Source organism: Stegostoma tigrinum, chromosome 38 (assembly GCF_030684315.1).
Source record: "Stegostoma tigrinum isolate sSteTig4 chromosome 38, sSteTig4.hap1, whole genome shotgun sequence".
Classification (NCBI taxonomy): Eukaryota; Metazoa; Chordata; class Chondrichthyes; order Orectolobiformes; family Stegostomatidae; genus Stegostoma; species Stegostoma tigrinum.
The window spans coordinates 13,952,155-13,966,187 of NC_081391.1; the positions used below are offsets into that span (position 1 = coordinate 13,952,155).

The following is a 14,033-nucleotide window of genomic DNA, read 5'->3' on the forward strand; positions in this document are numbered from 1 at the left end:
TATCTAGGGACATGAGGATAAAGTCCCTATAACTACCTTTTTGGGAGGTGGGAGTAGCTTTAACTAGTGAACCAATTGTTGGGTTTTAGTCACTGACCACTGTCCCAACTCAATAGGGAATCTTGTGTGCTGATAATAAAATCCCCACTATTCTACACCTTCTACAACTTAACTACCCATTTAAACTACTTTTTCAACTTTTAGTTTGTATTTGAGGATCAAACTAACCTCTCACCAGGATTCTACCAAAGAACAACTTCTTCTTTTGATGTCAATAGACTATTCCTAATCAGCAGTAACTTGTTGGATTGTGAATCTCAGTTGACAAGTGAGTGAAATGAGTGGGGAAAACAATAGTTTAGCCTCTTGGAATAAGCTAAATTGAGCTCTCCAGCTTTGAACAAGTCAATCTATAGGTCATACAGTCCTGCAGATACCATTAGGTCTCCTGAACATTTGATCTTGTTTCAGTTGTGAATTTTAATGCTTTGCTTTGCAAGCTTCTGGCAACCTGAGTGCATGGCATAAACAAATGTGATAAACTATTGCTGCAACAAGCCAAAGGCTGTCACTGGGCAGGCTCTCCTTTAGCACCAAGATTCTCCTAATCGCCCTCATTCTCCTGCATACTGCAAACAGCATCTCTTGTAGAGCTGCTTTATGTAAAAAAAATACAGTACATCTGATCCAATTGGTTGCAGAAGACCTGTACCTACTAGCTATATTAATGTCCAGCATCTGCATGCTACTCTAGCACCAGGGGAGACATGTAATGACTTGAAGTTGCCTGACCCTGTGCACATCCTGCATTCCAGCTCCTGGCACTTGTTTAAACCCTATTCAGTTACCACTTCCATCCAGTTCTGGAGGCTGGATGGCAGAAATGTGCTTTCAGCTTTTCTGTCTAGGCTGTGCCAGACCCACACGCCCAAACAATTCAGCAGAGTTTACAAACCAAAACACTGAATTTGCATCTTACATGGAAGAAGCTGGGGTTGTTTGGCTTCCTCCAATTAAAGGAGCTGCTGGCTAATTTTGTAACACCATTAGTGAACATTGTAAGGTGTCAACAATTTTCAGCTGATTGAATCATTAGTTTGCTTTAGACTAAACCAGTCCTCCAGTTCTGAGCATGAGAAATGAGGTCAATCATGTGTTTAATGGGCTTTAACATGTTATCTCCCTTCTAGATGTCGTACTTTGACCGGGATGTTGTTGCCCTCGCCCATGTCTCCCGGTTCTTCAAACATCAGTCCCAGGAGAAGCAGGAACATGCAGAGAAGCTGCTGAAATTCCAGAATCAGCGTGGAGGCAGAGTCCTCCTCCAGGATGTGAAGGTTGGAGTTTGGGAGGGGGGCGTGGTGTGGTGTGCAGGAATAGTAGCTCATGGTGTTTTTGGTCACTAGTGACAAGATTCACATGTGGTAAAGGATGTGAAGGTTGGAGTTGGAGAAAGCAGGCAGTGGGGAGGAGATGTGAGAAATGGCTGCTTATGGTGTGGTTTCATGTCCTGAAAGAAAGTGAAAACTGTTTTGTTTGGCTCCCCTCCTTTTGACTAAAAGGAAAGAAATCCCAGAAACAAGCCTCTTGGCTCCCCTCCACCTGCTGCTTCTCCCCCCACCCCCCCCCCCCCCCCAACCCATGCTGACCCAACAAACACCAAACCACATTAATCCCATTTACTGCACTTGGTCTACAGCCCCCATGGCATTGGTAGTTGTCTAGAAGCTGCTTAAATATTGCAGCAGTAGATGCCTCCCCCACTGCCCCACCCCCCCATATTATTTTTCCACTACCCTCTGGGCAAAGGATTCCTCTAACCTGCTGACTCCTCACATCAGTGCCCTCTGGTCTTAATGTCTCTTTCTCCCCACCCCCTCATAGCAGACACTCCCCATCTACTATCAAGACTCCACACTAATCAAATGCCATCACATAAACATCTCAACTGACTTCACTCTGGGGATTGGAGTGAGAAATCTAATCTTCCTTTTAATGGATTTTTCAGTCTTGGGGCAACATCCTGGTGACCCTTCCAGTGCCATTGTGGCTCTGGTCACCACACTGTATTCCACCTTTGCATGGCCAATGCTGCAAAGTTTGTGACAAGACTGGAGTCCCTGTACTGCGCCCCAAGAAATGGGGAAGGGCATTGTGGAAGCCACCTTCCCCATCCTGTCTACACTTATGGATCCTTGAAATATCTCTAGTCTTGTTCTCTTGGTTCCTTTATTGTCAACATATTGCTGTCCCTTCAATGAATTAAATAGTAGTGATGCTTTTGATCATTCAGGTCAGTCCTATATGAAGCCATAAGCACAAGTGGGACTTCAACCTGGGCCTATGCTCCAAACCTAGGGACAGTACCACTGCATTACGAGCCCTGGGATTAAGTTGTGAATATCCTCCTTGGGATGCCATCAGATGGGCACTGACAATTCTGTGCAAACATAACTCTTATCCCCACTATGACCTGGTTGTGAATTGACTCTCCTTTCGGAAGAAGCAAATAGGGCTAGGTGAAAGCAATTCCTTAAATAACTGATCTGTTCTTCCTAAGGACTTCAGGGATGGCGGTGGTTAGCACAAATGCATCAGTGCTTGGGGCACGAGCTTAATTCTGGAGTTTACATGTTCACCACATCTCTACATAGGCTTCCTCCCACAGTCCAAAGATGTGCAGGGTAGGATAGGCCATGAAAAATGCAGGATTACATGGCTGGGACTAGGACCAGGTTGGATGCTCTTCAGATGGTCATGAGTGGGCAGAATGGCCTGATGCATGCTGCAGGGATGTTGTTTGAGGCTTACCTGTCCTTCTTTCCATCCTCAGAAGCCAGAGAGGGATGAGTGGAGTAACAGTCTGCAGGCGCTGCAGGTTGCCCTGGATCTGGAGAAGAATGTGAACCAGAGTTTGCTGGATCTACACCAACTCGCCACAGCCCAGACTGACCCTCATGTAAGCTTCATCTCCTCCTCATTCTCATCCCTGCCATACCCTCAGGGCAACACTTCATTGGTTGGTCTGTGTGGATTGGAAATTCACAGGTGTGCACTGATCACTTTGGGTCCATGCTGCTGAGCAGTTGTTACATGGTGATCAGAAATGAAGTGAAATGGGAGTTTGGAAGGCAATCCATTGGGAGTGATGAAGTGATATTGGCCACTGAATTCCCATTCTCACTTGGGAGCATTACAGTGGAATGATCATTGTCCATCACCATCCAACTCAGCTCCACTTCACAAACAGCAAGATGGAGCAGCTGAAATCCTATTGTCATCACCGACACAGATTTTCCAGGCGTTAGCTAAATTTTCAGGGCTGTCTGGAACTAGTATGGTAAAGCCTGTTTTTCAGTGGGAATTCTGAAATTGTCTTGGATAGTGTTAATGCACCCAGTTGTCATATTCCTCTGTTGCAGCTGTGTGACTTCCTGGAAACTCACTATTTGGATGAGGAGGTGGAGATCATCAAGCAACTCGGGGACTACATCACCAACCTGAAGCGCCTGGGAGCCCCTGAGAATGGGATGGGAGAGTACCTGTTTGACAGGCTCTCCCTGGAGGACAGCAGTTAGTGTGGCCTGGAGTACTGTCTGCTTGGTCAGAATGCATTCCCCACTTCACCTGGGCAATCTGTCTCCTTCCAAGGAGAAGGGACTTGGAGCAAAGAATGTAATGGCTGTACCAGCTAAATGGAAATGAATAAAATCATGCATTGATGTTGCTTATTGTCCATCATTCAGAGCTCTGAATACTTTGGGTGATAGCTCTTGCTTGAAGCCAGTTTGTTTTCTGTAATTTGATTGGTCCAATTTCTAATTGGACGAGGCAACCCTTCACGGAATCGCTCACTATCCCCACATTAGAATGTAACGAGATGGAGTGTTTTTTAGGTTATTCCTGTGGAAATTGAAGGTGTTTTTCCTCCAAATAGGATAAGGTTGGGATTTGTCAATTGTGGCATTGGCTTTCTTCTAGAGGACAATTAGTGCGCTCCTGGATATGGTGGGTTCAACTGTAGCTCAAAGCAATTGTCTTCCTCTGGTGACAGGAAGTTCCCACACCTTCTACATAGACTTCTCTACCCAGCCTGATAGAATTTGGGATAGTGGTGTTCAATTGCACATTTCCCTTAATCTCTTCCCCGCCTCAGCCATCCTGCGTACTCAATTATTGCCTGAATGATGACAGCAACAAAAAGTGAAGACAGCCCTTTATCTACTGACCCAGCTTCCTGATCACAAAGGTCTAAAGGAAGAGGCCCAGCAGGCTCTGATTTCAATCCAGGTGGCGGAAGCAGCAGAGGTGTGAAACAATCTGGACTGCCTGGTATATCTCTTTTTTTTTTCCCCCATTGGGCCCTACCCTGACCAATAAACACTATATTCTCAGTATTGTTACTTTTGGTTTCACCATCCCAAACTGTGGCTGGAGCTCTTTCTCTTCCGCTTCTCCCCACTTCGCTCACCCCGCCCTCCCCCCACCCGACCTTTTCTATCCACGTGCCCCACCAGCCTAAACATTCACCACAGCCCCTTTCCCTGGGAGTCAGCTCAAGACGTTCACCTGAACTGTACTGGATTATAATGTAGGGCCTCATTGCTGCTTACAGCAGGATAACAGGGACCTGGGAATAACACAGCAATGCACCTGGTTAAATGCTGCTGTTTGATTGGCTCTTGTTGCTAAAGCCAGCATTGAGCGCACTAAGCTGCTCCCTTGGTTCCTCTGAGCTTTCCCCCATGGTGAACATTACTCCTGATGCAGGTTGATTGGGTGAAATCACATTGAAGGAGCAAAGTGGCTGGGAGAGGAGACATGGAGATGCTGACTTTCCTTTACGGCTGCTTCCTTTATCGTTCAAGGTGTCAGAGATAATGGGTTCGTGAGGGGGCGATCTGAGACATCCTGAGGATTGTTCCAGGGAGTTTTGTAGCGGGTGTACACTGCAGCCTTCATCGAGGTTGGCTGGGGGGCGGTGCTGCTGAGTCAAAAGGCACTCAACATATTTGTTCCAACCTCATAAAGCAATTTATTTTTGGTGAAAATAAGTCTAGGCTACAGTAACCCTCAAGTGCAGGAAGGGACCATTAGGCCCATTAAATCTGCATAGACCTTCTGAACAGCATCCTCCTTAGACCCAACCCCTTTGCCTTAACTCCACATTCCCCATGGTTATTCGACCAAGCCTGCATGCCCCTGCTCACTATCGACAATCTGCAAATCGTCGGGCTGTGTGAGGAAACTCAAGCACCTGGAGGAAATCCACGCAGTCCATCACCCAGGGGGAGAATCGAACCTGGGTCCCTGGCACTGAGCCGCCAAAACATTCTAAAGTACCAAAGGAAAGGAATACACTGCGGCAAACTACGCCATGGGAATAGACTCTGCAGCGCAGCCTGAACTTGCAGACCAGGTTTTCATAAACTGTGTAGTGCCATTTGCCTTCGTTTGGCCCATCTTTCTCTTAACCGTTCCTTTCCATGTAAATCTCCAAATGTCACTTAAATGTTGTAATTCTATCCACCTCTACCACTTCCTCTGGCAGCTCGTTCCATACACGCAACACCCTCTGTGTGACAATGTTGTCACTCACGCCCCTTTTAAATCTTGCCCCTCTCCCCTCAAACCGGTGCCCTCTAGTTTTGGAACCCCCCTACCCTGTCCCAGCATGCTTTTTATATACAGTCAATCTTGAGTGTGCCAATGGCAAGGCTACATTTAGTGCTCAGCAACTGTTACACTCCAGGAGGTGGTGATGAGCTGCTTATTACAGTCCACATGGTGTCGGAGAGACCGGAATGATGCTGCTGCTGCTGCTGTTGCTGAGGAGGGGCTCCTGGGATTTTCATTCACAAACAGGGATAGTGTTCCAAGTCAGGATGGTGACAGAGTTACATGGAGCTGCTTGAGTGTCGTTGGTGCTGCCTCCAGCGAGAACATTGTAAACTAATTCCAGCACTACTCCCAACTTCAGCCTTATTGAGGGTGGGCAGGTTTTGGAAACTCAGGAGTTGAGTACTTCCTGACAGAATTCCCAGCATCTGAATTCCCAGTTTCTGAGCTGTACCATCGAGAGAACGCAATGTAAACAGAACCAGAAATTCTTCACTTGGAAACATGCTGGGGTGAATCACTAGTTCTACTTCAAACAACGAAAACAAAACTGGGAGACAGAAATGTTCAACGTGCGATACATTTCTAGCAGCAACTGAGGCATAGAGGCCTGAGGCCTACTGTGTAGAAGAGGCACTCAGCACATTTAGCGTTTTGCTTTTCAAACTGGGCTTCAAGGTCAAGGTCAGGGAGATCACATCAGATGCAGAATGGATCCACAAAGTACATCAGTTGCCTGTTTTAGATGATCCAAAAGCACATTATTTCTGTTGCTGCACAGAAATAGGAAAATGTTCAGATCAACCAAATCGAGCCATTTTTCAAAGAGCTCCAACACCAACGTTCAAAAATTATTACGACTAATCCCTCAGAATAGCAATCCGACAGAATTCTGCAAATCTGTGATGAATGTGTCTTAACGCACAACCTCAGATAGAAAAGTGAAGTTTTAGAGTATATTTTGTTCTCATTTTCAGGGAGATGTCCTTCCAGAATTTGCACTTGTGCGGGAGGTCAAAGGTCATTTCAGCAATTTCATCATCAACCAGTCGTCAATTCTGATTGGTTTTTTGACCCGATTCCCATCCTGCGCTGATTGGATGTGGCAGCTGATCAATTGATTAACAAGAGTGTTTGGCCATCACTGATGATCTCATTTCCTGCTTCATAAAATGAGTGTTGGCTCCTGGAGTATAAATAGAGTCCCAGGGCAGGGATGTTTACTGTTGCTTTTAGCTTTGTCATTTTTGTGGTGAGGAAAATAAAGCAAGTGTTTCCTTTATAAGATGGCCTCTCAGATTAGTCAGAACTATCACCAGGATTGTGAAGCTGCTGTCAACAAGCAGATCAATGTGGAGCTCACTGCCTCCTATCTCTATCAGTCTTTGGTGAGTGGAGTCTCTGTTGGGTGAAACATACTTCTGTTCTGTTGAAGTGAACTCTTCCCCTTGGATGTAATTAAGTTCTATATCTTATAGACTGAGTTTTTGTGGCTCCTACCTCTTTCTCAATGCAGGATGAGTGTGATGTTACTGTAACAATAGTTTGGTGTCTAATGTTACTCTAACTTGGGTCCCAGTTGGTTGTCAGTGAGATGTGGAGGGTGGAGTGTTCTTGTAGTTACTCGCCTGTCCCATGATGGTGCTGTGACTGGTGGTAATTATAGCTTCCTGTGACTGTTTGAAACTTGAGGGAACTAATTTAAAAATGAATTGGGACTCACCATTGTGGGAATGGAAGCACCATCAGCTAGTCACTGTTTTTTTTTTCCCTCCTGTATCCTTGTTTCTATTTGAATCTTGTGGGGATCTGAAGTAAACCTGCCAATTGATACTGAGAATCTTGGTTTCCTATTGCAATCAGCTTAGAGTAGGCTTGTTCTAGCCCTGCAGAGCTGGGCTGAGAGGTGGCAAATGGAGTTTAATGCAGACAAGTGAGCTGATGCACTTTGGTAGGAGTAACCGGAAGGCAAAGTACAGGGCTAATGGTAAGATTCTTGGTAGTGTAGATGAGCAGAGAGATCTGTTGATAGATAGACATGGAATGTTGAAAGTTGCCACCCAGGTTGACAGGGCAATTAAGGCAGTGTTTTGTCTTTTATTAATAGAGGATGGAGTTCTGGAACCAAGAGGTTATGGTGAAGCTGTACAAAACTCTGGTGCAGCTGCACTTGGAGGATTGCATACAGTTCTGGTCACTACATTATAAGGATGTGAAGCTTTGGAAAGGGTGTAGAGTAGATCTGCTAGGATGTTGCCTGGTCTGGAGGGAAGATCTTATGAGGAAAGGCTGAGGGACTTGAGGCTCTCTTCATTAGAGAGAAGGTGGTTGAGAGGTGACTTAATTGAAACATAAAATAATCAGAGGGCTAGTTAGGGTGGATAGGGAGAGCCTTTTTCCTAGATGGTGATGGTGAGCATGAGGTGGGGTAGCTTTAAATTGAGGGCTGATAAATATAGGACAGATGTCAGAGGTAGTTTCTTTACTCAGTAAGGGAATGCAATGCTTTGCCTGTGACAGTAGTAGATTTGCCCACTTTAGGTACACTTAAGTCATCATTGGATAAGCAAATGGGCATACATGGAATAGTGTAGGTTAGATGGGCTTGAGATCAGTATGACAAGTCGGCACAACATCAAGGGCTGAAGGGCCTGCACTTTGCTGTTATGTTCTATGTTCAGATTAAACTGGGTGAGGTTGTGACTCTTATCTGATTAAGCAGATCTCCTTTTGAGATCTACCTTGCTTTTCTTGATACTCCATTAGGTGGGTGTGGGCTGTCTGTATGTCAAGTGTTGGAGCTTTTCAAAGGCACAGCACTGCCATGGGGCTGAGAATGTACTGAGGGTACTGACCCAATGACTCTGGTAAAAAGTTTATGCCTGTTGTATTTGGCCTGATTCTAAACTAACTGGACCCTCTTTCCCCAGGTGGGGTGCTTGTGCCCTTCCAAGGGGTAGAAGGTGTTTACGTAACCTTAGTGTTTGTTGCAGGGTGCTCTCTGGGCTTGTCCCTGTCAGCAGGAAGTCCCCTCCTGATGAGGATCAAGCCCCTGTCAGCCCCACTTGGGGAGGGGGAACAGCTTTCATTGAGCCAGCAGTTGGGTTTTAATCACTGACCCATTGTCCCAACACACCTTGTAAGCATGTGCCAGGAATGAAATCTTGCTATTCTACATCTTCTAACTGCACATTTAAATCGCAAAGATAAATTGTGCTTGTGTTTGCATTTGAGAATTGAAGCAACTTTTTTCAGCAGGATTTGTAAGAATGTGCTTGTTACTGGCTGCTTCCAATAGCAGACCTGCTAAACCTCAATACATTGAATTGTGAACATCCTGGTTTAGAAATCTACAGGACTTTGCCTGTTGGATTAAGTCAACAGTGGTTTTTCCAGGTTAATGAGGGATCTTGTCTGGAGAGTAGTTGATCTGCAGATCACTGTCATATTTGTCATGTGATCAGTTTGTTTTGTCAGTCTTTCTTTCATGTGTAATGGTACAAGTTGCTAGCAGTCTGAGTCAGTGCAGCAGTAAACTGTTGCAGTAACAATCCAAAGGCTGTCCTTAGGCAGGCTTTTCTTGGAGCTAACATCCTTCATTCATCTCCTCATGCCCCCCCAGCCACCCCAATACTGCAGTTCTTGTCAAACTAATAGATACAGTGCATCCAATTGCATTGATCCTGACTCAGCAGAAAATGTGCTTCTTCCTAGCTGTTAATTGCAGTGTCTAGGATCTGTTTTCTGGTCTTTGCCAAAGCAGCAATACAGTGCCCTGCAGCTGTTCTATTGGTGTACATCCTGCACTCCAGCCCCTGGCATTTCTTGAAACCCTATTCAATCAAAGATTTATCCCATTTCTGGTGGAGGTTAATCAGTAAAAACATCAATTCACACTTGTTCTCACCAAATGCTGTGCCAGACCCTCCTGGGCAATTTGCCAGGAGTTTCAAACCAAAATAAAACACATGGTATTTACAACTTACTGGAGGAAGCTGGGATTGTTTTGATTTTTCCAATTCAACAGCAACTGCTCAAAACTGGGTTCTGAATTGTTAATGCATCAGGTACTTAACAGCTTATTGTCAGTTTGATTTTGAGAATGCTCAAGTAGCCCTGTAGTTCTGAACTGAAATTGGCCCATGACTTGTTAATGGACTTTACCTTGTTCTCCCTTCCAGATGTCCTACTTTGACCGGGACGATGTTGCCCTTCCCCATTTTTCCCAGTTCTTCAAACATCAGTCTCAGGAGAAGTGGGAACATGCAGAGAAGCTGCTGAAATTCCAGAATCAGCGTGGAGGCGGAGTCTTCCTCCAGGATGTGAAGGTTGGAGTTGGGTGGGGTGGGGAATGGGATGGTAATGGCTGCTCTTGTGGTGTGGTTTCAAGTCAGTGACAAGGTTTTCATTTGAGTCAAAACTTTGTCCAGCCTGTTTGATCTCCTTTTTGAAGCCAGTGTGGAAAGAAGCCCTTTGGCCCACCATGTCTATGCTGACCCCACAAACACTAACAACATTAATCCCACTTACCTGCCCTTGGTCCACAGGCCACTGTCCTGGCACTAAGTACTTGTCCAGCTGGACCCTAAACTGATCTTGAGTCGCAGTCTCCACCACCATCCAACCCTTTATGTGGTTCATCTCATATTTCAAACAGCCCCTCAGAGGGGTGGGGGTGGGGGTGGGGTGAAGTTTCCTCCAATCCCCTCTAACCTGCTTACTCCTCAAACCTGGTTTCTCTCCTGTCTTGGTGTCTGCCATGGGGAAGACATTCCATCAACTGGCCACTCTCTATTCTTCAATTACATCAGGTCACTCCCTCAGCCGTTCCTGCTCCACAGAAAATCCCAGCCTATCTAACCTCCAATCAATGGATCTTGGGCAACAGCCTGGGGAACCTCACCAGCTTCCCCCTGCAGTGCCATCCTGTCCAGGTGACTGGTGAGGCCAAAGAGGAATAATGTGGTGACCAGAAAAACAAACTGAGGAGACTGGTCCCCTTCCTGTTCCACCACACCCAACTAATAGAGGTTGCTTGCCCTCTGTCACTGTTACACCCTGTTGACCTTGTCTGAACTTTGAGGGATCTATGGTTGTGGGCCTTTCTTAACTGTTAGCAGCACAACACACTTTGCAAACACCTCGCTGTCCCTTTGATGAATTAAATAGCCGTGATGTTTCTGATCATCCTGCTCAGGCATGTATGAAGCCACCAGCACAAGTGGTACTTGAACCTTGGCCTTGTCAGCCAGAGACAGGGGCACTACCACTGTACCATGACAGCATTTAGGATTCACTTGTGAATATCCTCACAATTCCATCAGATGGACCCTGATGCAAATCTTGTCATTATCCCCCACAATGACCTGTTATTCACCTTCCTCCTTCAGATCAAGGACCGACAGGCAAGGTGAAAGCAATTCTGAAGGAACTGTTCTTCAGCTGTGCTCCAGGGCTGCCTCAGGGGCTAGCAGTGTTCTCAGTGCTAGGGACACAGGTCTGGATCTGGCCTCTGGTGAGGGACTGGTGTTTACATGTCCTCCCCATGTCTGCGTTGGTGTCCTCATAGTATAAGAGGATTGGCCATCTGAAATGCAGGGTGACAGGAATAGGGTGGGAGAAGGACGAGTTGGGATCCTCTTCAGAGCAGTTACAGACTGATGCATGTTGTAGAGATTCTGAAGCTTAACTGTCCTTCTTTCCCTCCTCCAGAAGCCAGAGAGGGATGAGTGGGGTAACAGCCTGCAGGCAATGCAGGTTGCCCTGGATCTGGAGAAGAATGTGAACCAGAGTTTGTTGGATCTACACCAAGTCGCCACAGCCCAGACTGACCCTCATGTAAGCTTCACCTCCTCATTGACTTCACTGCTAGGCCCTCAGGGCAACACCTTCACTGGTTGGTCTTTTGTGGATTAGAAATTCAGTTAGACTTTGTTTTTGTGCAGATGACATGGATCACTTCAGATCCATAGTGATTACAAAATCATCGCTGAGCAGTTGACTCCAAGTATGTATTTTAACTTGTAAACCTGTGGGGAGGACTGAGGCGATATTGGTGACTGAATTCTCATTCAGGGCCACTGCAGTGGAATGACTTTTATCCATCACAAGTCAACTCTGCTCCAGTACATAAACAGCAAGATGAAGCAGCTAAAAAGCAGTTGTCCTCTTTGCACAATTTCTCCAGGCGTTGGCTCTAGTCATCCCTGACAATCTCCCTCCATATGCATGTTTTTCAGTGGGGATTCTGACGTTTTCTTGGATAGTGTTAATGTACCAAGTGTCATATTCCTCTGTTGCAGCTGTGTGACTTCCTGGAGACTCACTATTTGGATGAGGAGGTGAGGATCATCAAGCAACTTGGGGACTACATCACCAACCTGAAGCGCCTGGGAGCCCCTGAGAATGGGATGGGAGAGTACCTGTTTGACAGGCTCTCCCTGGAGGACAGCAGTTAGTGTGGCCTGGAGTACTGTCTGCTTGTCTGAATGCATTCCCCACTTCACCCTGGCCAATCTGTCTCTCTCCAGGGAGAAAGGACTTTGAGCAAAGAATGTAATGGCTGTACCAGCCGAATGGAAATGAATAAAATGATCTCTTGATCTCAGTTACTGTGCATCATTTTGAGACCACTGATACCTCTTTGGTCAAGCAAGCTTTCTTGCCTCACTTCACCATTGCTTTTCCCCAACCCCCTGTGGACAGACTCCAGGCCTACGGGAGCCAGTTGGGGTTCAAATGGGGCCTGTGACCGACCCTGACGACAACCATCAACTGGTGGCCCTGCTGACCAGTTCACTTTGTCACTGAAGTCTGCTGCTCCTCCCAGGGGACCTTGGGTTTTCTGAACTTTCTTGGTTCAACTGCATAGATTTGAATTTCCCCCAGAAGGAATCCAAAATTCCTTCAAGTGGCTTCCTCAGTTTTTAGCTTTCTTTCCTCCGCCCAGGGCTCAGGCCCTCCCCATAACTGGAAGTCCACCAGCCCTGAGCTGGGGGAAATTCAGCCCAAACATTCTGAACAGTCACATTCCAGAGAATCATCTCCAGATTCTCTGGGGCTACTTGATTGATAGTGGATGCTCTTTCTACCATAAATACAAGGATTGGTGACCTGGGGCTTGGATGATTGCCCATGGTTCAAAATACTCACATTTGGTTTATGCTTGCAGCTACAACTGGCCTCTGACTGTTGAAGGGTTTGTACAAAAAGCTGCTACCTTGGTTCTTGGAACCTTTCCATGGGCTGATGAAATTTTTTTTGACCCAGTGAGGGAGCAGGGATTTCTGGGGAAGATGGGGGCTGTCTCCTTCAGTCAAGATGCCTGGACATGCTGACTTTGCCTTACAGCTGTTTCCTTGATCATTCAAGGTGTCTGATCATGGGTTAGGGAGGGTGTGATCAGAGACAGCCCGGAGATTATCTTGAGTTTTGGCACAAGTGCACACTGTAGCCTTAGGAAGAGTGTGGGTCATGAAGGTACTGAATAGATTTGTTCCATCACAAAAATCGTTGTTGTTTGGCCCAGTCTCTATCCTTGGTGATAGAATCCCTGCTCTCTGGCAAGAGGCCATTTGACCCAGGGAGCATCAACCTTCTGACCAGAATCCTGCTCAGTCCCACCCCAGTCCTTTAACCCTGTGTCTTCCCCATGGCTAATCCAGCTTGCCCCTTGTCAATATCACCAATTTAGCATTGCCTATCCACTTGACCAGCAAATAGTTCAGATGGTGGGTTGGAAACCAAACAGACACTGTAAATGTACAAACTCCCCAGGGTGCCCTAAGGCTGTAATAAATCCCATGTCGCTGTGAGGTAAGTGTTCGCTACTGAGACACTGTCTCACCCTAAAGTACCGAACAAAGGAATATGCTGTTGCATACTGTCAGAGTCCTACAGCAGAGATACAGGTTGTTTGGCTCAAACCGTCCAGGTCGAGCAGTGTTCCAAATCTGAACTAGTTGTGTTTGCCCCATATCCCTCAACCAGTCCTTTCCCTGGAAATCACCAAATGTCTTTTAACAACTGCAATTGCACCTACTTCTCCTGCTTTATGTAGCCACTCATTCTTGACCTAAACCATTTTCTGTGGGGAAAAGCTGTTCTTCAGCTTCCCTCCCTCTCCCCCCACCCCCCCAAACTCCATATGCCTGTGTGTGAAAACATTACCCCTACCACCTCTAGTTTTGGACTCCCCTACCCTGTCCCAGCATGCTTACTGTATGCAGTCAATCGTGAGTCTGCCAAGGGCAAGGCCACATTTAGTGCTCAGCAAGTGTTACACTCCAGAAGGTGGTGATGAGCTGGTCATTACAGTCCACCTGGTGTAGGAGAGACTGGAATGATGCTGCTGCTGCTGCTGAGGAGGGGCTTCTGGGATTTTCGTTCACAAACAGGGATAGTGTTCCAAGTCA

General features: G+C 46.4%; 2 protein-coding genes across 2 annotated transcripts; both read left to right on the forward strand.

The window, feature by feature from the left end:
- The first annotated feature begins 1,190 nt into the window (after window positions 1-1,190).
- LOC132206497 (ferritin heavy chain B-like) lies at window positions 1,191-4,314 on the forward strand. Its single transcript, XM_059640684.1, has 4 exons — window positions 1,191-1,337; window positions 2,834-2,959; window positions 3,423-3,557; window positions 4,195-4,314. The coding sequence occupies exons 1-4, from the start codon at window positions 1,191-1,193 to the stop codon at window positions 4,312-4,314; spliced, it is 528 nt and encodes a 175-aa protein (XP_059496667.1).
- Window positions 4,315-6,905: 2,591 nt separating this feature from the next.
- LOC132206498 (ferritin, heavy subunit-like) lies at window positions 6,906-13,580 on the forward strand. The gene is made up of 5 exons (XM_059640685.1): window positions 6,906-7,007; window positions 9,801-9,947; window positions 11,332-11,457; window positions 11,922-12,065; window positions 13,473-13,580. The coding sequence occupies exons 1-5, from the start codon at window positions 6,906-6,908 to the stop codon at window positions 13,578-13,580; spliced, it is 627 nt and encodes a 208-aa protein (XP_059496668.1).
- The last annotated feature ends 453 nt before the right edge of the window (window positions 13,581-14,033 follow it).